The sequence below is a fragment of the Felis catus genome, chromosome F2 (genome assembly GCF_018350175.1).
Source record: "Felis catus isolate Fca126 chromosome F2, F.catus_Fca126_mat1.0, whole genome shotgun sequence".
NCBI lineage: Eukaryota > Metazoa > Chordata > Mammalia > Carnivora > Felidae > Felis > Felis catus.
Genome location: NC_058385.1, coordinates 64455438 through 64470858, shown reverse-complemented (window position 1 = coordinate 64470858; position 15421 = coordinate 64455438). Strand labels below are relative to the sequence as shown.

Below are 15421 nucleotides of genomic sequence, written 5' to 3'. Positions count from 1 at the left end.
AATTGCATGAAACGGATAAGTATGATAGAGAGTTATTTCACAAAACCTTATGTAAATGGAGTATGGTTTTATCAGAAGATTCAGCTTAACAATCTGGACTGATCCTTTCACATCCTCGTGTCCCACACTCCCCCATGCTCATTATGCTCTGACCACATTGAGCTTTTCTCCACTCCCTAAATAGATGCAGCTCCTGTCTGTCTCGGGGCCTTTGAACATCCTTTTTCCTCTGGCTATGCTTCAACCCCACCACCGCTCAGCCTTTCAGTCCCTCACTAACAAGAAGATCAACTCCGGTCTCATCAGAAGCATTACCAACCGCTGACAAGACTCTTCTGATCACTCCACCCGCAGTAGACCTTCTCCCTTAGCTCAGTCCTTTGTCTTTTCATAGCACTTCTGATCATTCGTATTGACAGGGTTCAGAACGTACCACCCCAAAGTATGCCACTTTGGGTTATTTTGAGCTAAAGATATCAGGTTCAGCAAATACAGGAAAAGTTCTTTACCTCTCTCCCTTACCTGCCTAAAATGAAGTATGTATTTCCATCTTTGGTAAAGAAAATTTACATTTATAAAGGAAATTTTCATCATATTTATACTAGGAAGATACCTGCTCACAGAGACACATCTTTTTTCACCCAAGAGACTCTTACCTGCATAACAAGCAAACTTGAACATATATTTCCTCCCTGACCCTCCCCTGATTTGCTCCTCACAACCAAGCACCGAACCCTTATTTCTTTCTGTAGCTCAGGATAGTATATAAGTCTCAATCATCTGGCCACTTTCTTGAGTCTCATATTTTTTTCTTTCTAGAGAGAAAGAGAGAAAGAGAGACAGAGAGGGAGAGAGAGGGAGAGCAGCAGGAGGAGCGGGGGCGGGGGGAGAGGGAGAGGGAGAGGGAGAGGGAGAGGGAGAGGGAGAGGGAGAGGGAGAGAGAGAGAGAGAGAGAGAGAGAGAGAGAGAGAGAGAGAGAGAATCTGAAGGAGGTTCCACGCCCAGCACAGAGCCCGACACGGGCCCTATCTCATGATCCTGAGATCATGACCTGAGCTGAAATCAAGAGTTGGAAGCCCCACCAACTGAGCCACCCAGGCACCTCGAGACTCATATTTTTGTAAAACTCCATAATTACAATTACTTTTTGACTCTCCTGTTACCCTGCCTTATGTCAATTCTTAGACCAGCCTTAGAAGCTAGAAGGGTAGAAGGAATCCTTTTTCTCCCCTGTCAATAACTTTATTTATTTGTATATGCTTTTGCTTTTTCTTTTCTTCACACTATAGTTCAAGTTCCATGAAGGCAAAAGGTAGACTGCTGTCCACCAGGCTCCTTATTTTATCCTCAGGACTAGTAGTAGAGTAACTCTCACATGATATGAAATAAACAAATAAATGTTATATAAACAAAGGAATGTATTCCCATCACTCTTACTACAATTTTAAGAAAATGAAGAGAAAAAAAGAAAACAAGTTTATATTAATAGATACAGCTAAAGCAAATATTTTCAGGATATATCCTGTGTGCAATAAATATTCACCCTAACTATTATGTCTTCTATATTTATAAACAAACGTTAAACAAGAATAGCTCATTCAACTAGTAAATCTTGAAAGGTAGTAAGGGAACTAACATGTATTTATCTCTCAGACATTACAGGATTGGTATCATTTCTTGTCATTGCTCCAATAATACTGGGTTAAATAAAATTAGAAGAACGTATCTTATTATTTTATTGTCTTTCCTCATCTGTAAATGTGAGGCATTTAAACAACAAAAATAAATAGCATGTGTGGATATACGTCAGGAAAACTGAAATCAGTATGGATTCGAATGGTTGGAAGTGGTTTCAAAGGAAATGTGGCATTTACGCTGAGTCTGGAGAATAAGGGACACCCAAAGCAGAAAGGAGAAAGAAGGTCCATCCATGCAGATAGCAGAACACGCATAAAGTACAACCAGTGAAGGAATCAGCACAAAGAATTGGAAAAAAAAAAAAATGGTGGAGATAACAAAATGGCCCGTATCAGGAAGAAGTTAGACTGATTCTATCTGCATTCTGGAACTCCTTAAATTCTAAGCTGAGGAAACCAGATTTTAGGCTCCATGTAAAAACAAACTGTAAAAAGTTTGGTTATGAAAATCACCTCTGAGGAAAATGAATTCCTTCATGAATCGGTGAACCCTCTTAAAGAGAAGCCAGAAAAGGGGATGATTCTTAACAGCTGATGTTCTTATCCAGATGTTGGTGCTGGAAGTAGAAACAGTGTAATTCCACTGTATCAATCAGGGCCTATTCGCATAAACAGAAACCATGGTAAATACTGTAAACAGAGGGAATTTAATGCAGAGAACTGGCTACCCAGATGACACAAAAGCTGAGAAGTAACACAGGAGACAGTGAGACAAATCAGGAATTAACACCAAGAAGCTGTTACCACCCTCAAGGTTGTTGCGACAATGAGAAGAAGGGCATTTATTACTAGAGTCTAGAATCTGGAACTATGTCTTAGAAACAAAGAAACAAAGAAATACTGTCAGAATGTAGAAGTTGTTTACCAAAACCTGGAACCATGGAGAAGCCCTCACTGCTGCTGGAGATGCTACCCAGAGAAAGAAAGCAGAAGGAAGAAAATCTATGAATTCTCCCTCCACCAATTCCCCCCACTAGTGATTCTCTGGCTGAACCTAGACAGAAGGCAACTAGCAAAGTATCTTGGAGAATAACGTTCCTTGCAAGTCAAAGCCGAAGAGGAGGTTGGGGAATGAATCTGAGAGTTAAAAGGCAAAACACCAGCACATCATTCAAAGAGAAGAAAAGCTAGGACTTTATAACTACTAGTTAATAAACAGTAAAGAAGAAAATGTGCCCAGGGATATGCTTCAGTCATGCTGTTAAAAGAAAACAGGGTGGGGTGCCTGGGTGGCTCAGTCGGTTGAGCGGCTGACTTCAGCTCAGGTCACGATCTCGCGGCCCGTGAGTTCCAGCCCCGCGTCGGGCTCTGTGCTGACAGCTCGGAGCCTGGAGCCTGTTTCAGATTCTGTGTTTCCTCTCTCTGACCCTCCCCTGTTCATGCTCTGTCTCTGTCTCAAAAATAAATAAAAAAACATTAAAAAAAAAAAAAAAAGAAAAGAAAACAGGGGCACCTGGGTGGCTCAGTCAGTTAAGCGTCCAACTCTTGATTTCAGCTCAGGTCAAAATCTCATGGTTTGTGAGTTCGAGCCTCGAGTCAGGCTCGATGCTGATAGTGTGGAACCTGCTTGGAATTCTCTGTCTTCCTCTCTCTCTACCCCTCCCCCATGCTCTCCCCCCCCAAAAATAAATAAACTTAAAAAATAAAGAAATCAGGAGAAAAGGTTCACAAGGAAGAATATCTGTATTAGTCAGTTCTACAGAGAAACAGAATCATCTGGGGGTCAGCGGGGAGAGTGGGGGGAGATGAAAAGGAATTGGCTCGTATGATTATGCACACTAAGTCCCAAGATCTGCTGGGTAAGCTGACAAACTGAGGTCCCAGGAGGGTCCATGGTATAGTTCCACTATAAGACCCGCAGGCTCAAGACCCAGGAAAAGCCAACGTTTCAGTTTGAGTCTGATGACAGGAAAAAGCTGATGTCTCAGTTTGAAGGCAGTAAAGCAGGAAGAATTCTCTCTTATTCAGGGGGAGAAACAGCCTTTTCTGTTCTAGGCTTTCCGCTGATTAGATGAGGCCCACCTATATTAAGAAGAGCAATCTGCTTTACTCAATCTACTGATTTTTTTTTTAAGTTTTATTTATGTAAGTAATCTCTACACTGAAAGTGGGGCTCAAACTCACAACCCTGAGATCACAAGTCTCATGCTCTTCTGACTGAGCCAGCCAGGCGCTCCCTGATTTAAATGTTAATCTCATCCAAAAACAGCCTCACAGAAATACTCAGAATTATGTTTGGCCAAATATCTGGACACCCCATGGCTCAGTCAAATTGACACATAAAATTAGCCATCACAGCATCTAAGCTGAGTCTGAGTTAACAGCAGCCTATGTGGAAATTCAATAAAAAAGTGTAGAGCTGGGGTGCCTGGGTGGCTCAGTCGATTAAGCGCCCAACTTCGGCTCAGGTCATGATCTCACAGTTTGTGAGTTCGAGCCCCGCATCGGGCTCTGCGCTGACAGCTCAGAGCCTGGAGTCCTTCTTCCGATTCTGTGTCTCATTCTCTCTCTGCTCTTCTCCCACTTGTGCTCTGTCTCTCAAAAATAAATTTAAAAAATGTAAAAAAAAAAATTATTAAAAAAAAAAGTGTAGAGCTCAGGGCACCTGGGTGGCTCAGTCGGCTGAGCGTCTGGCTTTGGCTCAGGTCATGATCTCACAGTCCATGGGTTCGAGTCCCACGTTGGGCTCTGGGCTGACGCTCAGAGGCTGGAGGCTGCTTCAGATTCTGTGTCTCCCTCTCTCTCTGCCCCTCCCCTGCTCATGCTCTGTCTCTCCCTCTCACTCAAAAATAAAAATTATCATTAAAAAAATTTTTTTAAAAAGTGTAGAGCTCAAAGAAGTGATCAAGATTGGAAAAATAAATTTAGGAGTTGTGCAATATATAGAGAACAAACTGAGCCATGGACAGGAGTCAGAAAAGATGATAGTTAGAATCATAACCTAGAGACACTATAAGTGTCTCCCTCTAGAAACATTAAACAGTATTAGGTATATTACTATTACTAAAACAGATGAGTCTAAGATAGTTTAAATAGATTTTTACCCACACAGTTAACCAAAACATTCTACTCACCAGGGCAGCTAAGCCCTAAGGATAATGAAATCTTGGTATATTGCCTTTTATTTATAACTAAGCCATCTAGTTCAATGCCCAACTTTGTATCCTTGATTCTGAGATTTGGTGAGCATGTCTGCACTCATCATGTTCACACCCTAATAGTTTTATAATCATTGATTTGTATTGCTTAGAACAGTCCAACTATTGTAACATTAACCACAAAATCTCAGTGGCTTAAGATAATGAAACCTTATTCCTTCGCATGTCATTCTCTGATAGGGCTAGTGGTGATGGGCTCTGCTTCTCACAGCCATTCAGGGACCCACGTTCTTTCCAGCTCTTCCAGTGGCCTTTGGAATCCTTCACTGGATCCTCACTATCCAAACAGTAGACGAAGAAAAAGCATGAACATGGTAGACTCAGTGGGAGGTTTATGGGCCAGGCCTACAGATGAGGTGCATGATATGCTCTCCCATCTCACTGGCAAGTACTCATTCATAGGGCCACACTTTTGTGGGGGAAGCCAGGAGCATAATCTAGATAGGTGCCCAGAAACAAAAGGGAAATAGTTCAGTGAGCAGCTATGGATGTTCAGCCATGTTGATCTGGTCCTTCTTAAACTATTTTCCAATTTGAAGAATCCTCTACTTTGGAGCTTTTATTCCCTTGATTGTATGACCACCCTCCCCTGCAAATTCTCTGGTTCAAATCTGCTTCTCATGATCTGAGACATCAGAACTACGCAGAAAACTAGAAGAGATAAATGATGAGGAGGTAGGGGCACCTGGGTGGCTCAGTCAGTTGAGCGTCCGACTTCGGCTCAGGTCATGATCTCATGGTTCGCGAGTTCAAGCCCTGCGTCAGGCTCTGTGCTGACAGCTCAGAGCCTGGAGCCCATTTTGGATTCTGTGTCCCCCTCTCTCTCTGCCCTTCCCCTGATCACGTTCTGTCTCTCTCTCTCAAAAATAAACATTAACAAAAATTAAAAAAAAAAAAAAAAAAAAGAGGAGGAGGTAAAAGGAGAGCACCAAGCTTCTGACTTGAAAGGACCTGAGGAGTAATACATCTCAAACACCTTACTGCACAGAAGAAGACACTGAATGCCAGAGAGAAGTGACTTGCCCAAGGCCACACACCCTTAAATGGAAAACCGGGACTTCAACCCAGCTCACTTAATTTTGTGCTCCAGATTCATATCAATATACGATTATTTCAAATGTGTGCATGCTAAAATTTAGTACAAAGATATAATAATAACATTTCTGTGAGTTTTTAATATTCTGAGGCTATATAATAATGATAGACACTTTGCTGGTAGTTTTCGTCTGGGAAGTACATATTTGATAAGCATTCCTAGAATCTAAACTAACAACCCAGAGCCCTTCATTTGAACGATTATTGTTAAAATTATTTTTTACAAAAAAAAATATTTTTTACAAAGTATTCAGCAGGATGCATGTATGCCCTAAGTAGGCTTCTGAAAAGAAGACAGGGTTTTGTTTCTGTTTTTAATTTCCCTTCTACTTGTTATATTAGAACTCTTTCATTTGCTAACAATGGAAAACAACTTAAACTAGCTTTTGGTTTTGTTTTTTTTTTTTTTAAAGGAACTTATTGAGCAGGATTCAAGGATGCAACCAGTGTCATCAGAGCTCTGTCAGCCCATCACTCATATCTACTAATTTTTAATTCTCTTTCTAGGCTGGCCTGATTTCCTCTTCTTGCAGACAGGCTATTTCCACATGTTGAAAATGATGGCCGCTAGCAACATCAGCCCTACAAATTTTAACATGAGGTCCAGAGAGAACAGAGAGTCTTTCCTTACAGCAACAATAGAAAAGCCTGAGTTGACTCTGGCCCATCCTCAGTCACCTACCTTTTAATGAGTGGGTATGGGTGGGGGTGCAGAGAGAGAGAGCAAACACTAGGATTGACATCCCACCAAGCCTGGCAGGAGTGGTGAAGGATTTCCCCCAGAAACCAGAAAAGGAGTTTGAGAAAACCCCTGAGCAAAAAAAAAATATATATTGGCTATCCCATTCCATTCTGCTTGCTGATTAGGAAAAGGATATTAAAGATAGAAAAGGTAGAATCCATTCCTAATATACAACTAGACACATAATATAGTAAGTATATACTTCCATCCTATCAAAGAGCCAACATGCACATTCAGGACACTTTCCCCTCCTCTCTTTTAAATTAAAAACTCAGAACAATAGGCAGCACAAGATAGAGTCTCTCTGTCAAATGCCTCTTGTAATTTACAGGTGTTCAACGACAAATACTAGATTTATAGTTAATTTAGTTATTTATGCAAACATTAATCATTAAGAAAGTCTCCCACCTTAAAACAAAAAGTAGAGCTAAATATTGGGTTTGGAAAAGGCCTATAAAATTGTCTAGTGCATCTTTTTCATTTTGCAGATTATGGAATTGAAGCCCAGAGAGGTGAAGATAACCTGGCTCAGTTATGCAGCTTTTTCTTGAATGAATCCTGAGTTTAAACTCAAGTTTCCCTCCAGGAAGTGCAGTACTTTTCCCATTGTACATCGTGGTTCAAATTCTGTACATGTTCCTCGTGTGGTAAAAGATGTTGATGCAAACAGACAATTGTCAGCTGAAAAGAGAATTTATTGGTTCTGTCAATCATTCAAAAAAATTTTAATTTTTATGCAACAAGTTTTAACAGAAATTCTCCTCTAGCCATATTTTTGAACACACAATTCTGTCATATCTGGAAAAAATGGTGGCTTCTATGAACTGAGGTTCAAACTGTGTGCTAAATGCTTGTAAAAATAATTACCACATGAAATTAAAGTGACATGTATCGTGAGGAATGCTTTTGCTACTTGGCTTCAGAGTTTTGTTTGCTTTTTTTTCCTAAAAAGTTTATCTCCTGCTGTGTCTTTATGCAATTATACACAGCATGATTAGATAGAAAAAAGGTTCCCTAAATACCAGGAACAGCTAAAATACAGTTTTAATCAATTCACTTGATTTTAAATTGTTTCAAAATATATCCTGGGTACTAACATTCTTAGCTTTTCTTATTTTAGTAGAAACTGACTTCTGTTTTCCTTGACCGATACACTTCTGCTCAAGATAAAATACTAAGATCCTTAAAATCCTATTTAGAAAATGCAAATTAAAATGAGATACTATCTTTTGCCTTCCAGGTTGGTAAAGAATAAGAATGAAAGTGTCGGGGCGCCTGGGTGGCGCAGTCGGTTAAGCGTCCGACTTCAGCCAGGTCACGATCTCGCGGTCCGTGAGTTCGAGCCCCGCGTCGGGCTCTGGGCTGATGGCTCAGAGCCTGGAGCCTGTTTCCGATTCTGTGTCTCCCTCTCTCTCTGCCCCTCCCCCGTTCATGCTCTGTCTCTCTCTGTCCCAAAAATAAATAAACGTTGAAAAAAAAATTTAAAAAAAAAAAAAAAAAAAGAATGAAAGTGTCTAGTTTAGCAAGAATGGGGGTAAAGAGCAACCGTATATACTTCTAGGACAAGTGTAACCACTACACTTTATGATAAGTATAGGTGTTGTTCTCCTTTTGTAGGCCAACTTGGCAAGATATATTTAGGACCATTAAGAAATAGGCATGCCTTGGGGCACCTGGGTGGCTCAGTCTGTTAAGCATCTGACTCTTGATTTCGGCTCAGGTCATGATCGTTGTGAGATCACGCCCCGTGATGGGCTCCAAGCTGCTAACAGAGGCTGATTAAGGCTCTCTCCTTCTCTGCCCCTCTCCCCAGTTCACATTCTCTCTCTTTCAAGAAATAAGAATAAAAATAAATAAGAAATAGTCATGCCCTTTAATCCAGTGTTCCACTTTTAGTAGTTTGCCCTAAGGAAATTATCAAACACAAACAAAAATGTTCATCACCAATTGAATAGCTTTATATATATATATATATATATATATATATATATATATATATATATTTAAAAAAAAGGAAGAAAGTGGCTGGAGTGCCTGGGTGGCTCAGTCAGTTAAGCATCTGACTCTTGGCTTTGGTTCAGGTCATGATCTCACAGTTCATGAGTTCAAGCCCTGTGTCAGGCTCTGCACCGTCAGCACAGAACCTGCTTGGGATTCTCTCTCTCCCTCTCTCTCTCTGTCCCTCCTCAGCTCATGTTCTCTTTCTTGCACTCTCAAAATAAATAAACTTTTAAAAAAAGGTGTGGCTAAATAAGTTGATTTATGTTTACTACACAGATGTTGACTACAGTACAGTATTAATAAACTCTTGTTGTATACTGTATTTAATGTAACTGGCAATAAGGCAGCAGATGAAAGGGTTTGTATCGCAGGCAGCCCGACCTAGAATGCAGCAAATCATTCCTAAGCTTACTATTGTATGGAAAAGCAAAGAACTGTCCATTGGTGCCTTGAAGTGACAAAAAATACACTAGTGCTAGTTGTGGGCACCTTCCAACGTTCTGAAAAATCACTGATTTCTGCTACATTCTGTGGCCTAACACCGAGCATCCAAGCATGGGAGACAATCACCCACAATCTTGCAGTGAGAGAGAGAGAGAGAGAGAGAGAGAGAGAGAGAGAGAGAGAGAGAAGAACCATTGGCTCAGTTGTGATCATGTGACATTTGATCATGTGATCACATACTACTTGTACTGCACTTTATAAACTGCTCGTTTATAAAAGTTAAAATTTATTGGAAATGTTTGCTTGTCCTACAGAACATTTGCAGAACAAGTTACTTGCAATCCAAGGTTTCTGTACTTTAGAAGTATATGTACCAAGGGCGCCTGGGTGGCTCAGTCGGTTAAGCATCTGACTTTGGCTCAGGTTGCATGGGTTTGAGCTCCACATCAGGCTCTGTGCTGATAGCGTGAAGTCGGCTTGGGATTCTCACCCCCACTCTGTCCCTCCCCCACACAGCTTCCTCTCTCTCTCCTTCTCTCTCTCTCTCTCAAAATAAATAAACTTAAAAAAACAAAGAAGTATATGCTCCAAAAATATTCATGGAGGTTATCTCTACCTGGAGATAATATCTACTTCAAAATATTAATGTCAAGATTCAATTACACACACACATACATACATTATATGTAATATAGATATATAGTAAAACAAATATATAAATACATAAAATATTATACATACACATATATAATTAATGTATACATAACTATAGATTATTTATTATATATTTTTATATTTTATATTTTCATTTATAATATTATGTGTGTATACGTGTGTGTGTGTGTGTGTGTGTGTGTGTGTATAATCTCCCCATCAGAGGACCTGGGAAATAGTAGACCTTCAAAGAATAATAATCAGCTTTTTGCCTTTACAACGATTCCTTATGTGACATCCACTCCACACTCTTCTACATCTAACATGATTTGGCTCCAAGAACACAATCAGGGAAAGAGAGGCATCTCAAGAGGGGAAATAAATAAGGCAGAAAACTAATAAGGTTCTGAAGCTCTTTGCAGTGTTTCTGCACATAGCCTGTCAAGCCAAAGCTTTAATCTGATGTCGGTTTTCAAATGATAGAGGATGACACGGCTTCACACCCTAGTGTGTGATCTGAAAGTCTACCTTACTGATGAAGATAGACGAAGGATAACCTTGTTTCAGAAAGCATTCTTATTACCTTTTAAGAGCATGAATCAGACCCTGGAAAAGATGAGGCTCATTACTTTAAAATAACCACGTGAAGGAACCCATAGCCACATATCCAAGCCTAATGGATTTTGCCCTCCAAAAGAGGCATAATTTTGGATTCGCCTTCTAGGTCCCTGTTGGGTTTCCATGGGAACAAATGTCTCAGGGTCAACTCTACTCATCTCGGGGTTGGGGAGCTATATGAATGAGTAAGAGAGACAAAATCTGTCTTCTTTGGGAGCTGATTCAGTCTAACTATAGGCATATATTTGGCCATAACAGAGGAATGGAAGGGTCTGATGTGATACGAGGTTTTAAGACCAAAGCCGCGAAAGCTTAACTGAAGGATGACATAATTTTTACCCCCCTGAAATTGCTACCTGTTCCCTGACCACCTTTAGTCTGCATTCCCTTTCGTTCAAAGAAAGGGTAGATGGTATCTTTTCAGGCTATTTAACACAAAGGAGAAAAGGACTCTACACCTCCTCCTGCAATCTGATTTGTGGAAATAAAAAGTCAAACTGAATGGAACAAGGAGGTGTTAGTTACTTCACTGTGAAATACATTAAACCTAAAAACATGCAATGACCTTAACCACTGGTTAACTCATTGTTGCAAACGCATATCCCAATAGGGACTTCCATTCACCCTCCAAGAAACCGCATTAGAATGCTAAAGGAGGCTTGGACCACAATGAGTGGAGAATGCAAACTCCAGAGTAATTCTTTTAGCCAAAGTAGCAGATGTTGCACTCAACCTCTAATTTCAGGAAAATATGTAAAACATGAATGGAAATGCTCAACATAGGTGAGAGAGGAGGCACTTCAAGACAGGCCAAGTTCCACTCAGAACTTTCTAGTGAATGCCAGTAAAAAGTGTGTGTGAATCAAATCCTAATCATACTGAATACTTACCATTACCATATGCCTACTCTGTTTATACTGACCCAATATTTATCAATTCTTATCACCGTGACATACAACCTCTTAGGAAGAAGGTATTTGGACAAGTATGGCTTTTCTTCAACAATTTAGTCTATGAAAAGATCTTTGGGGTCTATAATCAAGGTTCAGGATAACACATTCTCCTCCCACACACACAAAAAAACACCTTTTGTTAGCATATCTATCAGTATCTATCAGTAGTACTAAGTGTAACCTTTATAACCTTGAAGTCTCCAAAAATGAGGAAAGCAAACCTCTGGCTAGTTTGCATTTTAGGGAAAGAAAAAAAGAAAGGATGGGTTTGGCATGTGAAGCTATACCCTTAAAGACTTGAGCAAGTGTAGTCACTGTGGCCAAGCCTTTCCTCTTCCAAATTCTAATAGCATTTACTGTTCCCATCTCTCATTTTCATTCATTCAACAAGAATTCATGTGTGAGGGGGATGGGTCAAAGCTGAATGCTGCTAGCGAGGGGGATGGGTCAAAGCTGAATGCTGCTACTTAGTTACTGACTGGTAACATCTCCTGCTCTGTCTTATAACTGACTCACTGGCATGTCTCCTCTCTCTCAACAGGATCTGGGTTTCTTTTTTTTTTAATTTTTTTTTCAACATTTATTTATTTTTGGGACAGAGAGAGACAGAGCATGAATGGGGGAGGGTCAGAGAGAGAGGGAGACAGAGAATTGGAAACAGGCTCCAGGCTCCAGGCTCCGAGCCATCAGCCCAGAGCCTGACGCGGGGCTCGAACTCACGGACCGCGAGATCGTGACCTGGCTGAAGTCGGACGCTTAACCGACTGCGCCACCCAGGTGCCCCATGGATCTGGGTTTCTTGAGGACTAGAACCACGGCATACGTTTGCCTAGAGGATAACGATCTGACTCACATTCCTCCATGAATTGGCAACCACTGGTCTGCCCAGCATCATCCCCTTTACCTTTCATAGCCTCTGTATGCCAAACAACCCAGGTTATTTTCCATTACCAAATGGATTCTGTACTTCTCTGTTAAAATATACTGACTTGGGGTGATGGTTCCACACAAATGCCCTTGCTCAAACTCTTTCTTTTAATATTGTGCCCATTCTCTGGTGTCCTTCCCAGCCAATATCTTTGTCTATGAAACCCCTGAAGGCCTCTAAAACCAGAATCACTCTTTTCTTCCCCTATGCTCCCATGGCACTGTTGTTTCAATTATCATTTCTGGAACTTACCACATTATGCCTTTATTGACAGCCAGTAGTGCCATTTCCTCTTAACTTAGAAGCTTATTATTGGGGCGCCTGGGTGACTCAATCAGTTAAGCATCCGACTTCGGCTCGGGTCATGATCTCATGGTTCATGGGTTAGAACCCCACATCCGGCTCTGCGCTGACAGCTCAGAGCCTGGAGCCTGTTTCAGATTCACTGTCTCCCTCTCTCTCTGCCCCTTCCCCACTCGTGCTCTGTTTCCCTCTGTCTCAAAAATAAATAAACATTAAAAAAAATTTTTTTAAATGAAGCTTATTATTTAGTCATGTTGTGCTTCTCAGTGTATACATCATGTTGCACATAGCAGACACTTAACAAGCATTTTTGAATAAGTTTATCGATACTAGCCATGACAATGACTGATCATGTCTCGGGAAGCTCAAACTAATTATCCAATAGCAAAGCATTGCTTAAGTAATTATTTTCATGTCCACAAAACAGAATACTCTGCAGTCATTAAAAATGAATTAGAAGAGATTTCCAATGTAACTAGAGTGTATTATGATAAGGGAAGTAAGTCAGAGAGACAAAAGACAAATGTCATATGATTTCACTCAACTGTGGAATTAAAGAAACAAAACAGATGGAACATAGGGGAAGGGAAGCAAAAATAAGATAAAAACAGAGAGGGAGACAAGCCATAAGAGACTCTCAAATATAGAGAAAAAAATGAGGATTGATGGAGGGGTTGTGGGAGGGGGGATGGGCTAAATGGATGACAGGCATTAAGGAGAGTGCTTATTGGGATGAGCACTGGGTGTCCTACGTAAGTGATGAATCACTGAATGCTATTCCTGAAATCATTATTACGCTATATGTTAACTAACTTGGATTTAAATTAAAAAAAAAATATTTCCAAGTCATCAGTCTTTTCTTTTCTCCCTAGTAGTTCTGTCAAACTACTTATACTATATGAAACTCCCAAACTCCCCATCTCTCTTCATATTCAGCAAGATAAATTTATCTCCTTATTCATGGAGAAAATAAAACAATTAGATATTTTCAAGCTTTTGTCACCAAACACGCAAACTCACCTGCATGCTGATCTACCCTGTCCTTCCATGCAGTTACACTGAGATTTTCATTCATCTTGTTTTAAGACTAACTTCCCCATATGAGTGCACAATGGTACTGCCCACTGTATTTCCCGTTTCTTGCTCTTTTTATTATCCCTTCAGATTTCTTTATCTTCAGGCTTGCTCACTGTCTCTCCCTCTGTCTCCTCCTCCTCTCTCCCTCTCTTCCTTCCCAATGGCATTTTAAAATGCTCAGATATTTGTGGTTAAGAAAATCATCACCTCATGCTACTCTGCTTCCTGTTCATAGAAAAACTTTTTAATGGAATCAGTTCTCTCCTGTTTCCTGAATTTACCTACTGTGTCCTTCCCCTCACAATGAGAATTAGATCCCTTCTCCTCCACTAAAAAGACAAACAACTAAACAAACAAAAAACCAAACCAAAACCTCATTAAAATCATTGCTTATCTCCTTATCACTAGAACTCTTTATGACTTTGACCTTTAAGCAGTCCATGATAATTTGGACAGCTCCTTCTTGTAACACACTTTGCTCCAGTTGTTGTCAAACCATACTTTACAAGGTTTTGCGCCTGCCTTTGTTAATTCCCCATTGGGGAATCCCCTTCCTCTGACACCCCTTAAATCTACTTAGTTCTGAGGGTGTTCATAGAGATCTGCTTCTCTTCCTACTCTACACATTACCCACAAGCATACTAATCCAATCACCATCTCTGTGCTGTCAGAGATGGAGTCTACAGGTTCTGCCCAGATCACTTTTTTCAGCTCCAAAATCTTACATCCAACTGCCCCATAGACATCTCCACTAGGCTGCCCCTATCAGCACCATTTCCAAACATTTCCCATACTAAAGCCATAATGCCCCACTCTACCACACCCAGCATGCTCCTCCTTAGCTCCCTTTCTCAATGGGCAGCCTTACCACCATCCAGGTAAGAGACTCAGACAGAATCCTTGGTTCCCCCTTCTTCTCACTCTCAATATCCATTCAATCACCATGGCATATAGCATCCACCTCCTCAATATGTCTTACGTCCATCAGCATCTCTCTACCCCACTAAGAGTAGCCTATTTCAGGCCACCATTATTTCTTGCCAGGATTCCTAAAACTGTCTCACAACCAATTTTCCTGCCCCAGTTATGTCACATTCCAGTCTTCTCCCAACAACCATAGCATTTCTTTTTTTTTTAATTTTTTTTTTTTTAAGTTTATTTATTTTGAGAGGGAGAGTGTATGCAAGCATGGTAGGGGCAGAGAGAGAGGGAGAAAAGGAGAATCCCAAGCAGGCCCTGCACTATCAGTGCAGAGCCTGATGCAGGGCTTGAACTCACGAACTGTGAGATCATGACCTGAGCTGAAACCAAGAGTTGGATGCTTAGCCAACTGAGCCACCGAGGCACTCCCAACCATGGTGTTTCTAAAATGTATGTTATGTCCCTACTGAAAACCCTTTCAGTGCCATCCCATCGCCTTCAGAATAAGCTTCAAAACCCTTATTATGGTCTCTGGGTTCCATATTAGTATGATACCTACTTACCTGTATGCGTTTCATCTTTCAAATGCTACCTTTCTTTCCTCTCCATGTTCTTGACATCCTGAAAACCTTTGAGTTCAAGTGATCCACTCTGTCTCACAGCATGTGACCTTTGCTCATTTTGTTCACTTTGCCTATAATATTCCTTTTTTCCAAGACCACTCTCCCATACCTATTAACTGCACCTGGCTAACTGCTACTCATACTTCTTATCTAAGATTCGATGCTGCTTCTTTCAGGCATCCTTGTGCCTACAAGTCCAGTTTGGAG

At 40.7% G+C, this 15421-nt stretch overlaps 1 protein-coding gene across 7 annotated transcripts in view; it reads right to left on the bottom strand.

Annotated features, from left to right (window-relative positions):
- The window catches only part of LOC111558559, a 471686-nt gene extending 463918 nt beyond the window's left edge, over positions 1-7768 (bottom strand). For 3 of the 7 annotated variants that reach the window (XR_006592164.1, XR_006592163.1, XR_006592165.1), the window contains exon 1: positions 7216-7759. Coding sequence is in view for 1 of the 7 variants with exons in the window: in XM_045049535.1 (XP_044905470.1) it covers positions 7216-7306 (91 nt within the window). In the remaining 6 variants the exon portion in view is untranslated. Of the gene's footprint in view, positions 1-7100 lie in introns of all 7 variants that reach the window. The other 4 variants (XR_006592166.1, XR_006592167.1, XM_045049535.1 and 1 more) reach the window with 3 other exon arrangements.
- Positions 7769-15421: the final 7653 nt, after the last annotated feature.